This window comes from Propithecus coquereli, unplaced genomic scaffold, assembly GCF_000956105.1.
Source record: "Propithecus coquereli isolate 6110/MARCELLA unplaced genomic scaffold, Pcoq_1.0 Scaffold126, whole genome shotgun sequence".
NCBI lineage: Eukaryota > Metazoa > Chordata > Mammalia > Primates > Indriidae > Propithecus > Propithecus coquereli.
In genome coordinates this window covers 2,177,150-2,196,255 of record NW_012136747.1, presented here as the reverse complement: position 1 = coordinate 2,196,255, position 19,106 = coordinate 2,177,150, and the positions used below count along the sequence as shown (strand labels likewise).

Genomic DNA, 19,106 nt, shown 5'->3' with positions numbered 1-19,106 from the left:
CAGGCTGGTTTCGAACTCCTGAGCTCAAACAATCCGCCCGCCTCGGCCTCCCAGAGAGCTAGGATTACAGGCGTGAGCCACCGCGCCCGGCCTAGAGCAGCTAGCTCTAAGACAGCAAGGAATGGTGAGGAGTCTGGAGTTTTGCATGCTCTATCTGAAGGATTCAGAATCAAAAGGTTTTAAAAACGCTGTTATCGGGTGTCCTTAAATAAAAAAAGGACATATCCCTAAACCACTAGTTTTCTTCCTTTTATATAAACAAAATGCTGGAATACGCATTCAAATGCTTTGATATGTCAAACTATAATATATTTAAGGGTTAGATGGCTTATTAAGTTTAATTGAATTAGCCATAGTTTGTACATTAAATGAAAGTGCATAGACATAGTATCATGTGTGACTTTTAATGGAGATAAATGGCAAACCTTGTTCAGCAGTTAACATTAAATGAAGGTGCTTAAAATTGTTTCTAAAACACCTTTATCTCAAATATTACAAAATAACTAAATTTACTGTGCCTGTGTTCCCTTAATCTTGATGTTAATTTTTTTTTTTTTGGAGACATAGTCTGGCTCCATTGCCCTGTGTAGAGTGTGGTGGCATCAGCCTAGCTCACAGCAACCTCAAACTCCTGAGCTCAAGTGATCCTCCTGCCTCAGCCTCCCAAGAGGCTGGGACTACAGGCCATGCATCACCACGCCTGGCTAATTTTTCCATTTTTAGTAGAGACGGGGTCTCACTCTTGCTCAGGCTGGTCTCAAACACCTGAGCTCAAGTGATCCTCCTGCCTCAGGCTCCCAGAGTGCTAGGATTACAGGCATGGGTGACTGTGTATTTTCATGAGCATACTTTCATACAGTGTATTTTCTAATATAAGCAGAGGATTTCTTTTGTAATTGTCTTTGAAAATTAAAAAAGTGAAATGGGACAGGGAATAAAATTTGGATTAAAGTTTAATTTCTCTTTGGTTTCTTACTCTTAGATGGGAATGATGAACAACCCCAGTCCTTACGGTTCCCCATACACCCAGAATTCTGGACAGCAGATTGGAGCTAGTGGCCTTGGTCTCCAGATTCAAACAAAGACTGTACTACCAAATAGCTTATCTCCATTTGCAATGGACAAAAAGGCAGTTCCTGGTGGAGGAATGCCCAGCATGGTGAGTACTAATCAATTATAAACTTGTTTTCAAACTGGCATTTTAACAAAATAATTATTACACTCTCATACCTTCTGTAGACAAGCTAGGATTTGTACACACTAGGAGCTTCAGTATATGTCTAATGGATGACCCATGTGAGTAAGAAAGCTTGTTCCTCCTTTCCATTTCATATGGTGTTTTTAGAAGTTCCTTGTGGTTATTGATAAGTAAGAGTGCTGATCAAAACAGGAGCGAGTGGGCTGCTACAGTGAAGTTATAGGGACCTACCATTCGGCAGCTTTTGCTTATGAGCGTTTGTCTACGATACGAAAGTGGAACCTTTCTCCTTTTGAGAAGGACTCTCTGGCAAAGGATCCCAACTCTCAATGACCATATCCACTGACTTTATTTGATTCTGCTACACAAAAGTAACTTCCCTCTCAAAAATTTCATGTTGTTTTAAACAGTGATGTTTGTTTTAGAAAATTGTCAGTAGATTCTAACATTGTTATTTTTTCTAGAGTGAAACTTTTTCGTTGTAAATGTGTCAAGTCGTCTGCATTCACCTTTGTAAAAAATTGTCCTATAATTTTATTTCTCTTTCAGATATTTTAGTTTTTGACTTTGTATCATATGTCAATAAATGCCTATATTTCAGATACTGAACTAAGTACTAGAGATATAAAGATGAATAAAATGTGGCATCTCTGTCTTCAGAAATCTTTACTTTTTTATTATAAAAACTAAATTTCCTCCAGAGTTTACAAAACCTTATTTTCCACCCACTTGAAAGACCCCTGCTGAGTCTACCAAAAAGCTCTTCATTCTTCTTTAAAAATTTAACTTGGATGTGCTTTTTTTATTCTTTTTTTTTTTTTTCTTTCTTTCATGAAGGCAGGTAGTGAGGAGGGTTCAGTTTCTTTTTTTTTTTTTTTTTTTAAAGACAGAGTCTCATTTTGTCGCCCTGGCTAGAGTGCAGTGGCATCGTGATAGCTCACTGCAACCTCAAACTTCTGGGATCCTCCTGCCTCAGCTTCCCAAGTAGCTGGGTTGACAGGCACGTGCCACTGAGCCTGGCTAGTTTTTTCTGGTTTTAGTAGAGACAGGGTCTTGTTCTTGCTCAGGCTGATCTCAAACTCCTAAGCTCAATCAGTCCTCCTGCCTCAGCCTCCCAGAGTGCTAGGATTAATGTGTGAGCCACCACACCCAACCTTGGATGTGCTCTTAACTTCAGACTCCTCCTTTTTTCCTTAGCCCACTGGAGTTTACCATGTTGTCCTTTTTGCTTTCACTCTCTGTATATTTAACATACTTTGATTATATTACTTGGTAATGTCATAATTTGTTGTCTTACTAAATTGAGCTTCTTGATGGTAGGAGCCATCTTATTTATATTTGAGTCCTCTGTGTCAAAAAATGGAGTCTGACATAATGGAGTCTGACATACAGTAAACCAACCATAAAAGTTTTAATTGAAAATAATCCAGGACCTTGTTTATTAAAAGATAGCACACTATGACACCTACTGTTAAATGTGTCTTTATTGTTATATCCCTTAGGGCCAGCAACCGGCCCCGCAGGTCCAGCAGCCAGGCCTGGTGACTCCAGTTGCCCAAGGGATGGGTTCTGGAGCACACACAGCTGATCCAGAGAAGCGCAAGCTCATTCAGCAGCAGCTTGTTCTCCTTTTGCATGCTCACAAGTGCCAGCGCCGGGAGCAGGCTAATGGGGAAGTGAGGCAGTGCAACCTTCCCCACTGTCGCACAATGAAGAATGTCCTAAACCACATGACACACTGCCAGTCAGGCAAGTCCTGCCAAGGTGAGTGGGCCCATGGGGTTACTGTCCATAGCAATTAATATTTACAGTCAGGGGGAAGAAAGAAACTGTTATCAAGTCTGTTTTGAGGTGACATATGTTTAGTACCTTGATTGTGGTGATGGTATTACAGGTGAACTCATCAAAATGTATGCATTCAACGTACAGTTTTCACACTTCAATAAAGCTTCCAAAAAAAATCCCAGGCCTGATGCAGTGGCTCATGCCTACAATCCTAGCACTTTGGGAGGGTCACTTCAGGCCAGGAGTTTGAGACTAGCCTAAGCAACACAGCGAGACCCCATCTCTACAGAAATACAGACATTAGCCAAGTGCATGCCTGTAGTTCCAGCTACTCAGGAGGATGAGGCAAGATGCTCACTTACTTGAGCCCAGGAGTTAGAGGTTGCGTGAGCTATGATCATGCTACTGCACTCTAGCCCCAACGAAAGAGCAAGGCCCTGTCTCCAAACAAACAAACAAATAATTTTTCTTAAAATGAGCATTCCATTGTCTGGATGTACCACCAGTTTATCCATATTGACTTAGTGAAGAACATGTTGACTGTGTCCTGTTTGGAGCAATTTTGAAAAAAGCTGCTATAAACAGTCTATTTTGAGGCTACTTTACTGATAGTGTCTGTCTGTCTTTTTTTTTTTTTTTTCTTTGAGACAGAGTCTGGCTCGGTTTCCTGGGCTAGAGTGCCGTGGCATCAGCCTAGCTCACAGCAACCTCAAACTCCTGGGCTCAAGCAGTCCTTCTGCCTCAGCCTCCCAAGTAGCTGGGACTACAGGCACGCGCCACCATGCCCAGCTAATTTTTTCTATGCATATTTTTAGTTGTCCAGCTGATTTCTTTGTGTTTTTAGTAGAGACGGGGTCTCCCTTTTGCTCAGGCTGGTCTCGAACTCCTGAGCTCAGACAATCCACCCGCCTCGGCCTCCCAGAGTGCTAGGATTACAGGTGTGAGCCACCGCGCCCGGCCAGATAGTGTCTGTCTTAAAAAAAATCAGGTTATTTTGTGAGCAAGTATGTAGTGTTATGGTGGGAGAAGAAATTTTAAAGGTCTTCTCTTTTGTTGTGATCCTCAAGAGACTTTGGTTTGCCCCAGCACAGCAAACCTTACATATTATTGAGGGTTTGCTAATTGTCATATAGGCAAATACCCAATTTAATACATTTTCACTCAACTGGTTTTACCAAATTTAATATAATTTGTGTAATCACTAAAAACTCTTTGTAGGCATGTGTGTCATAATATTGGTTTGAAATACCTTTACTTAGAACTAAGTAGGTTGTACAGAATGGTGGTGAAAACGAGGGCTCTAGAGCCAGACTGAATCTCACTTTGGGTCCTCTGCAACTGTGCAAATGACTTAGCCGTTTTTTTTTTTTTTTTTGCCTGTTTTCTCAACCGTAAATTCTGTATTAATAGGAACTACCCTATTATGTTGTTACGAAGATGAAATGAGTTGATAACATTTGTAGCACTTGTTATCAATAAATTAACTAATATTAATGTAAAAAATAACCTGCTCTAGAGAAAATATTTTCTTCTTTTTAGTGGCACACTGTGCATCTTCTCGACAAATCATTTCACACTGGAAGAACTGTACAAGACATGATTGTCCTGTGTGTCTCCCTCTCAAAAATGCTGGAGATAAGAGAAATCAACAGTGTAAGTAATGAAGTTTTTTGAGAATTTATGCCAAAAGTATTCTTAGAGGTTCCTGTGAGTACCTGGTGCTGTCATACTATGTTGAAGAAATGGTATTTTCCCTTTTACATTTTCTGCTTCCTACTAAACCTCATATTAGTGCATAGAATCAGACTGCTTGGTAACTAAAATAAGATGAGGAACTCTGAATATTCTATGAAAACAGCAATAGGAGAATTTATTAAACATGCGAATTTTAAAGATCAATCCTTTGGAATTTGGGCAGGTTACTCTTCTATAGCTGTGAACCACATATCCCAGTAATTTGAAATGATTCAAATAGAAAATTCAGATTATTTTTATAATCTTGGGATGAAGAAGAGCTTTTCTTAGTAACACACAAATCACACTGGTCTTGGTGGCCCACACCTGTAATCCCAGCATTTTGGGAGGTTGAGGCTCAAGGATTACTTGAGCCCAGGAGTTCGAGACCAGCCTGGGCAACATAGCAAGACCATGTACCTACAAAAAACGTAAAAATTAGCCAGGTGCGTTCCTATAGTCCCAGCTGCATGGAGGGGCTGAGGCAGGAAGATCACTTGAGCCCAGGAGTTCAAGGCTGCAGTGAGCTATGATGATGCCACTGCACTCTAGCCCAGGCAACAAAGTGAGATCCTGTCTGAAGAAAAAGGCAAGTCACAAGTAAAAAGATTGTTTGAAAAATGCAGCTATCGCATCTCTCTAACAACAAAAAACATGTAGGGTTGAAAGACAAATTTGAGACATAAATGTACAACGTGAATATGGAATTAAGTTTTATAAATTTTTGAAAAAATTGTAAATAACCTATTAGAAAATTGGGAATAAGAAAAGAGAATTCAGTAGAGGGGAGAAAATCCAGAAGAGTTCAGTAGTAAATTAAGAATTGAAATAAGGTACCGTTTCTCTCGTGTTGGCAGAAATGTTGCCTGGTATTGGTATTTTTATGGCTCTAAAGCATTTATACACTGTCAGTAGGAAGATTGATATATCCTGTGGGAAGGCTATTTGGTGTTCAGGATCAAAAGCCTTTTATCCAACAAGGTCTTTTGAACAATCTAGTTCTGCATCTGGAAATTTTTTCAAGTAAATAACGGGAGATGAGAGGTGCTTCATAAGCATGTAATAATTTCACGTGTTTTGAAATTTACTCAAACATCTTAGTCTTTTTTTCTTGCCAACTTTAATGTTGTGATACCATATCTTTGTTTTTTCTAGCAATTTTGACTGGAGCACCCGTTGGACTTGGAAATCCTAGCTCTCTAGGAGTGGGTCAACAGTCTACCCCCAGCCTAAGCACTGTTAGTCAGATTGACCCTAGCTCTATAGAGAGAGCCTATGCAGCTCTTGGACTACCCTATCAAGTAAATCAGATGCCGACACAACCCCAGGTGCAAGCAAAGAACCAGCAGAATCAGCAGTCTGGGCAGTCTCCCCAAGGCATGCGGCCCATGAGCAACATGAGTAAGTTTGTGTCATCATAGTAACATGTGATACTGGTTGTATGTGAACGACATCTGGAAGTGGAAGATGAACTCCTTAATTTATTACGTTCTTTTTTTGCACAGTAGTACATGTTTAATTTTTTGAAGTAATTTTTTAAAAAATTGAGGTAAAGTATCCCTTATATTCATCTAACAGAGGTAACTACCACTGGTTTATAATCCTCCTTGATCCTTTTTTGCATATGTGAACTTAAATTTTTTAATTTGCAGCAATGGGATCCCATGCATTATTCCATAACAAACTCTCTCTAACACTGTATAGACATCTCTGCTATTCAGTACCCCATGTATCCTTTTAAATGATTGTCTAGTATTTCATTGTACATAATTTTTTGTAGATGGACATTAAGGTTTCCAGTCGTTTTGCTTTTTTAAACCAGACAACAGAAATTATTGTTTTGACTTGAAATACTGTTTTGGTTTGTAATGTATAAAAACGAGTGTGGTTATCGTTAACATTGATTTCCATATATCTGGCAGGAGGAATAATGTGCCTTTTGAAACAGTTTTTTTGAGTGCACTATTTGCCTCACCTCTTCCTATGATACAACTAAAAGAGGGGGAAGAGCAAGAGGTGTTATCCCATTTTGGGATATATTTGTTTCTGATTGCATATGATAAAATTTTGATGTCAGACAGTTAAAACATCTAAGCTATTTTTCCAGCACTAGTGAGCTGATGAGGCCATGGCCCTTTTTTTTTTTTTTTTTTTTTTTGTGACAAAGTCTTGCTCTGTCTCCCCTGCTAGAGTGCAGTGGCGTCATCCTAGCTCACTGGAGCTTCAAACTCAAGGGATCCTTCTGCCTCAGCCTCCTGAGTAGGTGGAATTAAAGGCTTGTGCCACCACAACCTGCTAATTTTTTCTATTTTTTGGTAGAGATTGGGTCTCACTCTTGCTCAGACTGGTCTTGAACTCCTGAGCTCAAGCGATCCTCCCCTTCAGCCTCCCAGGGTGGTAAGATTACAGGCGTGAGGCACCTGGCCATTCCATGGCTTTTAATATCTTGCATTTTATTCTGACATTGTTTTTGGTGATGAAGTTCTTCTATAGATAGAAGGCAGCCTAAATGGCAGCGTCGTTTGAGCCTAGGATTTTGGGGTTACAGTGAGCTTTGATGGTGCCATTGCACCCCAGCCTGGGTGATGGAGCCAGACTCTGTCTATAAAAATAAAATATAAAAATTATATGTGTATATAGAAAGCAGTTTAATTATGCTTTCCCATATGAAGTTCATCTTCATCTTTCTATTTATATTTGTAAGGAGGCCTAGGTTTTTAGATTATTATTTAGTACAGATTGAGTATCCCTTTTCCTGCATGCTTGGAACCAGAGAGTATTCTTGGTGGTTGAGTGCAGCCAAAATTTGAGATGTTCCGATGAGCATTTCCTTTGAGTGTCATGTTGGTGTTCAGTCAGATGTTGAAGCATTTTGGATTTCAGATTTTTCGATTTGGGATGCTTATCCAGTACTGCTATTTTATTCTTTTACTTCCTTTCTGCTATTGTGTTCTGTTGCTCCCATTTTTATGTCTTGAATTGACCTTCAAGGCATTTTCCTCCTCCTCTTCTTTTTTTGCTTATTAATAACAGTATTTTAAAACTGATCGTTTGTTTTTAAGCACATATTGAGCCACAATTCAGTATAGTTTTAATAATACTATTTCCATAAACAGTGTTTACCAGCTGTTCTCTGAAAGTGAAAGTTATGAGAGTAAAATGCAATAATTTTGAGAACCATCAGTTTTGATTTTGATTTTTATGATTTGAGATCTAAAATGCCAGCTAGTGACATGGGGCTTCTCATTCTTGCATTCAGGTTTGTAAGTCAGATTTTGCAGTCACTGCTATGACTATTTTAGATAGTAGTGTTAAATGCTCATTACACGAGCATTTCTTTTTCTTTGTTTGGTTTCTTTTTGAGACAGAGTCTTGCACCGTTACCTGGGCTAGAGTGCTGTTGCGTCAGCCTAGCTCACAGCAACCTCAAACTCCTAGGGTCAAGCGATTCTCCTGCCTCAGCCTCCCCAGTAGCTGGGACTACAGGCATGCGCCATTATGCCCAGCTAATTTTTCCGTTTTTAGTAGAGACGGGGTCTCACTCTTGCTCAGGCTGGTCTTGAACTCCTGACCTCAAGAGATCATCCCGCCTCAGCCTCCCAGAGTACTAGGATTATAGGTGGGAGCTACCACGCCCCGCCTACCTGAGCATTTGTACTTTGATATACTTTTAAATTCTTCATTCTTGCCCCGTTGCTATTGTTCATCACTTAGTTGATCTTAGTTGATTCCTTCCTTCCTTCCTTCCTTCCTTCCTTCCCTCCCTCTCCTTCCCTTCCCCTCCCCTCCCTTCTTTCTTTCTTTCTTTCTTTTTTTTTTTTTTTTTTTGAGACAGGGTCTTGCTTTGTTGCCCAGGCCAGAGTGCAGTGGCGTGGTTGTCACTCACTGCAACCTTAAGCCTCCTGGGTTCAAGCAACAGCTGGGACTAGAGGCTTGAGCCACCAAGCCCAGCTAATTTTTCTGTTTTTTTTTGTAGAGACGGGGTCTTACTCTTGCTCAGGCTGGTCTCAAACTCCTCAAGCTATCCTCCTGCAGTGCTAGAGTTACAGGTGTGAGCCGCTGTACACAGCTGATTTCATTTAAGAAGCAATGTTTTCAAATTGAAATTTTTTTTCGTGATTTTTACCTAATCAGAGACTTCAATGAATTTCCTTAGAAAAATTTCTGTGGATAATTATAAAGCAGCCTGTCTATTTTTACTATTTCATGAGAAACAATGCTAATTTGTTAAATAATTATTGAGTGAGCAACTTTTTTTTTTTTTAACTGGACCTGGAAATGGGATAAGGAGCAATCTTGCCTTTCCAAGGCTTATTTTCATGTCTTCTGTATTGAAAGTACATGAAAAGGGGTTACATGGACATGGGGACTTGAATATTTTCTGTTCTTTCTTATTTCATATCTTTGGTTTTAGAATTAGCATTGCTTTCTTCTCTCCCATTCCATGCTATGCCGAGTGTACCTCGTCTCTTTCTTTAAGTTTTAGCACGTTGATCTAATGCAGTTTTCTAGCTTTGACCTGGAATTTGACCTTTGTAATTGATGAGTTCCCACTCATTTTTCAAAATCTGTGTATATTTTCTAATATAGCTCTTTTCCTCTGCTTATATCATCTGCTGATGTACTTTCATATATACTTGTAATTTTTTTTTTTTTTAAGACAGAGTCTCAACTGTGTTGCCCCGGCTAGAGTACCGTGGCGTCATCCTAGCTCACAGCAACCTCAAACTCCTGGGCTCAAGCAATCCTCCTGCCTCAGCCTCCTGAGTAGCTGGGACTACAGGCATGCGCCACCATGCCCGCCTAATTTTTTCTATATATTTTTAGTTGTCCAATTAATTTCTTTCTAATTTTAGTAGAGACGGGGTCTCGCTCTTGCTCAGGCTGGTCTTGAACTCCTGAGCTCAAACAATCTGCCCGCCTTGGCCTCCCAGAGTGCTAGGATTAAGACTCTGTCTTTAAAAAAAAAAAAAAAAGAAAAAGAAATGAATATCACAATGAAGTCACCATTACTGTGTCATAATTTTCCAATAGTCTCTAAGAGGATTTTCAGAAAGTACTACATTTTGTGAATATATGACTGACTGTTTTTTCATTTCACACCAAATCTTAGGTACTTTATTTTAACGAAAATATTATACTTTTGACTGGTGACTGCACCCAGAGTTTTTGATTCTGCATGGCTTTTTTTTAGGTGTTTAAAGGGATTCTCTAATTTTATAATCAATTTTATTAGTGATAGAGTCATTTCGTACTATCCTCGATGATGATAGTAAGAAACATGACCCTGGAGTTGCAACTTGGCCTTAGCTTAGAAACATATGTGTTAGTAGAAAGGGTAAAGAAATTGATTAATTCCCTGTGGAAAGCAGTTTTTAATCATAGTTTGTGTCCACGTACCATTTTTCTTAAAATGGTTTACAAAAAAGAATGTGAACAATTTGTGATCTGGCTAGTTGTACTTTTTAAGCTCCCGCAGGGAGAGCTGGTGGTGGTGTGAGTTGAGTAAAAACCATTCAGGAAAACTCCAGGGAGCAGTCTGTTGCCAGTAATGTTCTTTGTGTGTGCCATTAAACCACCTCCAGGTAAGTGAGGGAACATTCACCCTTTAATTTTTTAATTGTATTTGGAATTAATTGTTGCTGTGTACTAAGAACTTGACCTAAATAAAATCCCACAAAGTAAAAAAAAAAAAAAGAAAGAAATTGATTAATTCTTTTCTTCATTGATAAATCTAAATTTTTTTACCCTTTTGATTATTTGAGGATGGTACTACAGGTTCAGGCCTCATCTGATAGGCGAAATCCATGAATGGGACCATATTGTATTCCCTAAGGATGTAAGCTATTTATCCCATTTGTAAACAAAGGCAGTTTATTTCCATTTACTTTCCATTTACTCAGCAACGTAAAATGTTTGTCTTTGATGTTTTTCCAAGATTGGACTCCAAATGGTATTGTTGTCAAGTCTCACCCATGCTCTTTTAACCCTAAAGTATTTTAAGGGACCCTGCCAAGAGGATGGATTGGATATGTAATGAAAAATCTAAGGGGAAAACGTCATTGTGAAAATTAGGGCCATAAAAAATGTGTCTTCCTCCACAGTGATTTAAATTAAATCTTCTAGGCCGGTTGCAGTGGCTCACGCCTGTAATCCTAGCTTTCTGGGGAGGCCAAGGCGGGCGGATTGTTTGAGCTCAGGAGTTCGAAACCAGCCCGAGCAAGAGTGAGACCCCGTCTCTACTAAAAAAATAGAAAGAAATTAATTGGACAACTGAAAATATATAGAAAAAATTATCCAGGCATGGTGGCGCATGCCTGTAGTCCCAGCTACTTGGGAGGCTGAGGCAGGAGGATCGCTTGAGCCCAGGAGTTTAAGGTTGCTGTGAGCTAGGATGATGCCACGGCACTCTAGCCTGGGCAACACAGTGAGACTCTGTCTCAAAAATAAATAAATTAATTAATTAAATCTTCCAGGTTTCTTCTAGTTCTGTAGTGGACACAAACTGAAGGTAAAGATAGTATTTTCATGAATTCTAGTTCTAGGTGACTTTTTTGAGACAGTCTCACTGTGTCACTGTGGGTAGAGTGTAGTGGTGTTATCGTAGCTCACTGCAACCTCAAATTCCTGGGCTCAAGTGATCCTCCCGCCTCAGCCTCCTAAGTACCTGTAACTACGGCCGTGCATCACCATGCCCAGCTAATTTTTAAGTGGGTTTTTTGTTTGTTTGTTTGTTTTTTTAAGAGATGTGGTCTTGCTGTGTTGTCCAGGCTTGTCTTTTTGAACTCCTGGCTTCAAGTGAGCCTCCTCCTAATGTATACTGTGGTTATAGGCATGAGCCACCGCATCTGGCCTGTATTTCTTTTTCTGTGAATTGCCTGTTACTTTCTTACTGAATTGTTTGTCCTTTTCTTACTGGTTTGTAGGGGTACTTCATGTACTAGCCTTTATATATGTATTGCTAATTATATTATTAATAACTGTTTATTGTATGTGCTGCTAATATTTTTTCTGGTTGTCATTTGGTTCTTGACTTTGATTATGGAGTTTATTATATGGTGGCTATTTTATTATTTCTGTCTTTTTGTTTTGCTTTGCCTTAGGTGCTAGTCCTATGGGAGTAAATGGAGGTGTAGGGGTTCAAACGCCGAATCTTCTTTCTGACTCAATGTTGCATTCAGCCATAAATTCTCAAAAGTAAGTTTTATCTTGATTTGCGTCCTGTGTCACATTTTCAAATACTTGTTAATAATTGCTTATTTGAGTTTTTTTAATTTAATTTCCTCGATTTGAGGATATCCTTGATGAATGATGACAAGCAGGATGTTTGAGTCCATTCTTTCTTCTTTCTATAGCCTTATTTGAAATTATATCAGTGATCAAGGGTAACCTACACCTTCCCAAATACAGTAGGATGTTTCAAGTTTACAGCTGCATAAAAAATGAGTTTACTTTACTCCGGAGTTAAGAATTAGTCTATTACCCAAGGGGTTCCCTGAGATAAACTGTGTCACAAGTGACAGCTTAGTCTAGTAACATAAGACTTGGTTTTTCTAAATACAAGACTTCATCCTCCCCTCCATACAAGGAAGTGTAATTCTTTTTTTCTCACACAGGTATAAACATAGACACTGTAAAAGAAATCTGGTCACACACATGCACCCAAACTCCTTAATGCAAATAGACTTGTCATAGGGTATTAGACCCATTGCAGTAATCATTGTCAGTTCTAATTAAATGAGATCATCTTTCTGGGACTCTTCTTGACTATTTGATGACTCCTTTTTAAAGTCCAATGATGAGTGAAAATGCCAGTGTGGCCTCCCTGGGTCCTATGCCAACAGCAGCTCAACCATCCAGTACTGGAATTCGGAAACAATGGCATGAAGATATTACTCAGGATCTTCGAAATCATCTTGTTCACAAACTGTAAGTAAGATTGTAGATGTGTCTCATTTGTAAAGAGATGTCATGTAAACATGCTTCCAGTCTGCTGGGCACCAGAGGAATATTGGTTTTTCTATAGCCTGGCTGTTGATGTTGATTCTTGCATCTTATTCTCTGTTTTCTACTTTTCAAACTTTGTTCTCACCATCATTTTTAAAAGGAGTCTTTTAGCTCTAACAGTGTACAAACTGAACTATTCTGGCTAGTGCTAATAATTAACATATTCACTAAAAATTGTTAACTCATATTTTATAAGAAAAACTAGGCCTCAGCTCATTATACTATGGCAATGGTAGCATCCTTCTCTGTTATTCTTGGTAAAGCAATTATTATGTTTCCAAATTGAATCTGATAGGGTGGTCTCTTTGTGGTCTTCTGGTCCTCCAAGCGTGCACATAGCAGTTTATGAAATACCTTCTGTGCTATTCATTGTGATACTGATGTATGCCAGGTACTCCCTCTCATAAACTCCATTTTTATTTAAACTGAAGAGTTCTTGTCAGAAAACGAGGGACAGACACACAGAGTGGTAAAATGTAATGTGCCCACAATCATAAAGATAGAGCTTGGACCTTCTTGATTTAGAGTTTACCGTTCAAACACTATGCAGCAATTTTTCTTGGAGAAAGCAGATTGTTTTCCTTGGAGAAAGTTGCCTCCACTTAATAGCAGGATCTCCTTTATTTTATCCATTTTTTTTTTTTTTTAACTTGGAACCGTGTGCGCTATCATTTTTATGTTACATAGTCAACCAGTAATACCTGAGTTTCATTTAGGAATTCTTTTTTTTTTAATCAGTTAATAGATATGTCCTATGGACATTTAGGGATTTTTAAGTGGTAGTGCTAATAACTGGAATTTGATAAGGAAAATGCACCACAAGTTTAATGAAAGGAAATAATAAGGAATAACCAAGCTGTTACGTTGTGATAAATTGCTTTCCTAAGCAATTTTATTTAATGGACAGAAATGATAGATTATTTGGAATTGATTATCTGACTTGACATTAAAAGTTTAATATGCTTGTGAGTTTTCTACCAACTCAAGTATTCTTCTAAACTTCCATATATAGGCCAGGTGCAGTGGCTCATGCCTGTAATTCTGGCACTTTGGGAGACTGAGGCGGGAGGATCACTTGAGGCCAAGAGTTCAAGACCAGCCTGGCTGGTATCTAGACCCCATCTCTACAAAACATTTAAAAATTTGCTGGGCATGGTGGTGCATGCCTGTAATCCAAGCTACTCAGGAGGCTGAGGCCAGGAGGATTGTTTGAACCCAGGAGTTAAAGGTTGCAGTGAGTGTGATTGAGCCACTGAACTCCAGCCTGGGTGACAGAGCAAGACCCTGTCTCAAAAAAGAAAAAAACAAAATTCCATTTATATCTTCTCAGTCTGATTCCTTCAAGTACTATACAACTCAACATGAGGTGTCCAAGTAATAAAATTGTGCCTAAAAATCTCAATTTGTGAATCACAAGTGATTTTTGTTTTGTTTTAGTAATTCTTATAGTGTGTTCACATTAAAAAAATTCCTAGAGTGAGTTTTTGTTGCCTGTCAGTGGTTCCATAAATATTTATTATATGCCTACATGGACCTCATTACTGTTTACTCAGTACCAGGGGTACTATGGCAAACAAAACATACAAGTGTCACTGGAAAAGAACCCAAACTCTGTGAAATAATTTAAAGAGGTTTATTCTGAACTGAATGTGTGTTACCAGCCAGAGGGCACATAGTCTCAAGAGGTCCTGAGAAAATGTGCCCCACATTTGTCAAGCTTAAGAAATACTAGTGACAAACATTGTAAAGGGAATTGCAAGAGTGTGAAAAACTTTAATGATTCAGTGCAGAACCATTATGCATTTCTGCTCCCTCAGTTTCCAGTTTTTGACCTTGTACAGTATTGGAGTGATTATTAGGTTTTATTTTCATAAGCTTTAGGAGAGTAAACAGATCTAAAGGCTTTTGCTTCTTGTACTATGACAAAGTTCAGTTTTTCTCACTTTAATGCAGCACAGTATAATTTTTTGCTCTATATTTAGAGTGACAGGGACCAGAGAGTATTTTTTACAGAGGCACAGCTTACATTGTCTTCAGGAAAACCCTTTGTTTATCACAAAGTCTTTCATTTCAGTAGGTTTTAGATTTGAGCACATGTGACTTTCCTGTTATTTTTTCCTTTTCCTCTATGTGTTCGTAGTATGAAAAATAGGAAAATTACTAATCAGGAAAAATTCTTGAAGTATTGTATATTTCTATGACATGTAAGAAAAACCGACGTGGTATTACAGTGGTAGAATTTTCTATTTCTAGTGTTCAAGCCATATTTCCTACTCCGGATCCTGCTGCTTTGAAAGACAGACGGATGGAAAACTTAGTTGCATATGCTCGGAAAGTTGAAGGGGACATGTATGAATCTGCAAATAATCGAGTAAGCATGTTTTTCCTTTTCTATCGATAGTCAAAAATGGATCTATTCTGGTTATTTAATTTACTCCTCTTGTGTAACATATACAAGCAATACTGTACTTGAGAGGAAGACACTCTTCAGTTATCCCGTCTTATTGTCACTGAGCAAAATCAAAATAACAGGAATTTCTTCAGTATATGTCATCTAGAATTTTATGTTTTTCTTTTTCATGCAGTGCACTCTTGTGGCACTTTATCTGGTTCGTCCTTCTGTCAACCTAAAAAGTGGCTGAGCTGCTACTAGCTCTGTGCTGTGTTCACTAGAATATGAAGCAGCTGCTTGATACTTTAATGTCAAGTAGTATTTCAGTTTCTCTATATCAGGTGAACTTTCCTTTGTAAATTGGCACTACTTTGAAATGTAGCGTATTAAATGAAACATATCTGTTCTTAGTTCATTTTTACCTAGTGGCAGTTCCTCTTTTTTCCTCATCTTTCTTATTTTACTTCAAAAATTCAAAAAGGCGGAATACTACCACCTTCTAGCTGAGAAGATCTACAAGATCCAGAAAGAACTAGAAGAAAAACGAAGGACTAGACTACAGAAACAGAATATGCTACCTAATGCTACGGGCATGGTACCAGTTTCCATGAATCCAGGTCCTAACATGGGACAGCCACAATCAGGAATGACTTCTAGTAAGTGCTTCTTGTTATATTTTTCTTGGGGAGAAATGGATAATAAAATGGTTCCTAACTGAAGCCATTAATTTGTATAAGCTTGTGTAACTATTCTAGAATTTTCAAGAAGCCTTTTGCCTTTGCAAAGAAAATAATTCATCCACTAGTAAAAACAGTAGCTGAACAGTATATTTAAAATTTCTAGGCATGGTACTTAATATACTTTGATAATCTGGCATTATTTTTAGAGCCAAGATATATTTTTCTAATAATGATACCTAGAAAATGATAGCCCACAGATTTTCTTTGCGTTTGTCTGAGACTGACTTGTATGTGTTAGGCAGCCAATAACAGGTGTTTGTAAGCTGACCAGGTTCAGTGGCCTCTTAGAAGCTTACATACTTCCTGAACACAACATACCATGTTTCTAACATTGTCACACTTTCTTCTTGACACAGTGTATGCCAAGACTAAGAACTATCCATTTTTTAGAAGCTTCTTTTAAAAGTACATTTCATCAGCATCAGTTTCTGGTTATAGCATCATTCTTGACCTGATGAATTAGATAGCCAAGCCTTTTTTTTTTTTCTTAAAGAGATGGGGTCTTGCTCTGTTACCTAGGCTGAAGTGCAGTGGCATCATCATAGCTCACTGCAGCCTTAAAGTTCTGGGCTCAGGTGATCTTCCTACCTCAGCCTCCCGAGTAGCTGGGACTACAGATGTGCATGCAACATCACACCCAGCTAATTTTTCTATTCTTTTTTTTGTAGAGACACCGTCTCTCTGTGTTACTCAGGCAGGTCTCAAACTCCTTGGCCTCAAGCGATCATCCAATCTTGGTCTCCCAATGTGTTGGGATTACAGATGTCAGCCACCGCACCTGGCTTCAAGACTATTATCTATTGTACATTGCCTTCCTCATTCATTGGATTGTTACTAGGTTCTAAGCAGTGAAATACTGAGTTGGTCTCCCAGTAGTGAGGAATTACATGGGCTGTTTAAGTGCTATCGGAAATACTATGATAGGAAAAACCTATATTTGAGTTAGAGAATGCTGACTGCCTGTAAGTGCCACCTGAGCCAGCAGGTAGCAGTTCTTATACTATCAGTGGATGATAGATGGGCTGAGAAGTTCCCTCAGTCCTTGAAGTCATAAAGTGGAGAATCATTGGTTTCCACTGGCCTTTAGCAGCCTCATTTCCTAACTGCAGTGTGCCCCGCATACTATTTTCTAATTGGGCCACGATGTGGAAAGACTTGGGAAGAGCAGCATTTCTGACAGAGGAATAGTATACATGGAGGACCAGTAGCAAGGGAAAATACACATGTACTTCTTGAGTAGGTAGGGGAATAGATGTTCAGGAATGAGAAAGTCAGGATTAGAGTTGGGGAGACTGCTTCTGTACACGATACAAACTTGGGTAGAAAGTAAGGATATAGAGACAAGTGGACATATTTTGGATACTTGGTTTTGGTAGAATTTATTCAACTTCTGAGTGAAATTTGAGATATTTAAATTAGGTTCTAGGCCGGGCTTACACATGTAATCCTAGCACTCTGGGAGGCCGAGGCAGGGGGATTGCTTGACCTCGGGAGTTCGAGACCAACCTTAGCAAGAGCGAGACCTTGTCTTGACTAAAAATAGAAAAAATTAGCCAGGCATCATAGTGTGCACCTGTAGTTCCAGCTACTTGGGAGGCTGAGGCAGGAAGATTGATCTCTTAAGCCTAGGAGTTTGAGGTTGCTGTGAGCTAGGCTGACGCCATGGCACTCTAGCCCGAGCAACAGGCGATAGAGCAAGACTCTGTCTCAAAAAAAAAAAAAAAACATATTCTAATGTTACATTAAAAACAGTATGGTACTGCTGTAGGCCAGAATAAGTATTACTGGAACCGAATAGCCTTAAATATATGTTGACTTTTAGCTCATACTGAATATGACATTTTGTAGAGTGAGATCCTTACCTTATTCCATACACAGAAATTAATCATAGAAGAGTAAAAGGTTTCTAAACTTTAAAAAATATTAAAAATATTACACAGAATATTGAAGAAAATATAAAATGAATTGAGAAAGGCCTCTATACACTACCTGGAAGCTTTAAAGACAAAGAATGACAACAGAAGGTACCACACTCAATTAATGAGCAAACCAAGGAAAGTATTTTTAGTATTAAAGGGTACTGATTGCCTTAATGTGTGATTTAGGGATAGGGGAGGATGAAACATATGAGAAGAACTGAACAAGTAACCAAATCAATAGAGACCATTTTGAGTCTCTAAAGTATAGAATGGGCGTTAGTGACTGTGCAGGAGCATGACCTTACAGTAGGCTGTTGGTGAGAAGTTCACTCCCTTAAATTGAATTATTTTGTTTCTGGGAATTTAATTTCAAACAATAATGCTACAATTGCACAGAAATATTCATAGCAGCATAATTTATACTATTGAAACATTAGAAACATCCTAAAAATGCCCCAATACTATATTGCTAAATACCTGTGATACATTAAATTCATTTGTATCTTTTATTATTTGTACGAAAAAATTATTATGGGTAAAAGAAAGGATTATGGGAGAATTGAACTTTCTCATGTTCATATTTCTATGGAGTCTGAATTTTTTTTCCTCCCAAAGAACTTGCATTCAGTACATAATCAGAGAGTGGCTATGGTAGGTCTGTGTATTGGTCTAGAAAGATGCCCATAGTGAGTGAATATAAGTAACGTATATGTGCAGTCTGAGAAAGACAAGCCAAATTGTTAATGGGGTTGACATAGCTGGTTCTTTTCCCTCTTAATTTTTTGTTAAACATATTACCTTTAAGGAAAAACTGATGACAGACAACTATGTGTATTACAATCTGATTTTTTTGAGGTATGGTGTATGCCCAGAAAAAGGTTCTGGAAGAAATAAATACTAACCTGTTAACATTGGTTTCTTATGGGGTGGTGTGATTCCTGGATACTTTGTGTTGTGTTTTTTTTTTTTTGAAACAGAGTCTCACTCTCTTGCCTGGGGCGAGTGCTGTGGTGTCAGCCTAGCTCACAGCAACCTCAAATTCCTGGGCTCAAGCAATCCTACTGTCTCAGCCTCCCGAGTAGCTGGGACCACAGGCATGTGCCACCAGGCCCGGCTAATTTTTTCTACCTATATTTTTAGCTGTCCAATTAATTTCTTTCCATTTTTTGGTAGAGACGGGGTCTCGCTCTTGCTCAGGCTGGTCTCGAACTCCTGAGCTCACAACAATCCGCCCGCCTCGGCCTCCCAGAGTGCTAGGATTACAGGCGTGAGCCACCGCACCCAGCCTGTGTTGTGTTTTAAAGGGGTTTTTTTTTTTTTTTTTTTTTTTT

General features: G+C 38.7%; 1 protein-coding gene across 1 annotated transcript in view; it reads left to right on the top strand.

The window, feature by feature from the left end:
• Positions 1-19,106, top strand: part of EP300 (E1A binding protein p300) — an 86,940-nt gene that overhangs the window by 31,920 nt on the left and 35,914 nt on the right. Inside the window, exons 3-10 of the mRNA XM_012638161.1 lie at positions 983-1,159; positions 2,701-2,962; positions 4,523-4,636; positions 5,873-6,118; positions 11,821-11,914; positions 12,509-12,646; positions 14,978-15,095; positions 15,598-15,772. Of these exons, the coding sequence (XP_012493615.1) occupies positions 983-1,159; positions 2,701-2,962; positions 4,523-4,636; positions 5,873-6,118; positions 11,821-11,914; positions 12,509-12,646; positions 14,978-15,095; positions 15,598-15,772 (1,324 nt within the window). The remainder of the gene's footprint in view (positions 1-982; positions 1,160-2,700; positions 2,963-4,522; positions 4,637-5,872; positions 6,119-11,820; positions 11,915-12,508; positions 12,647-14,977; positions 15,096-15,597; positions 15,773-19,106) is intronic.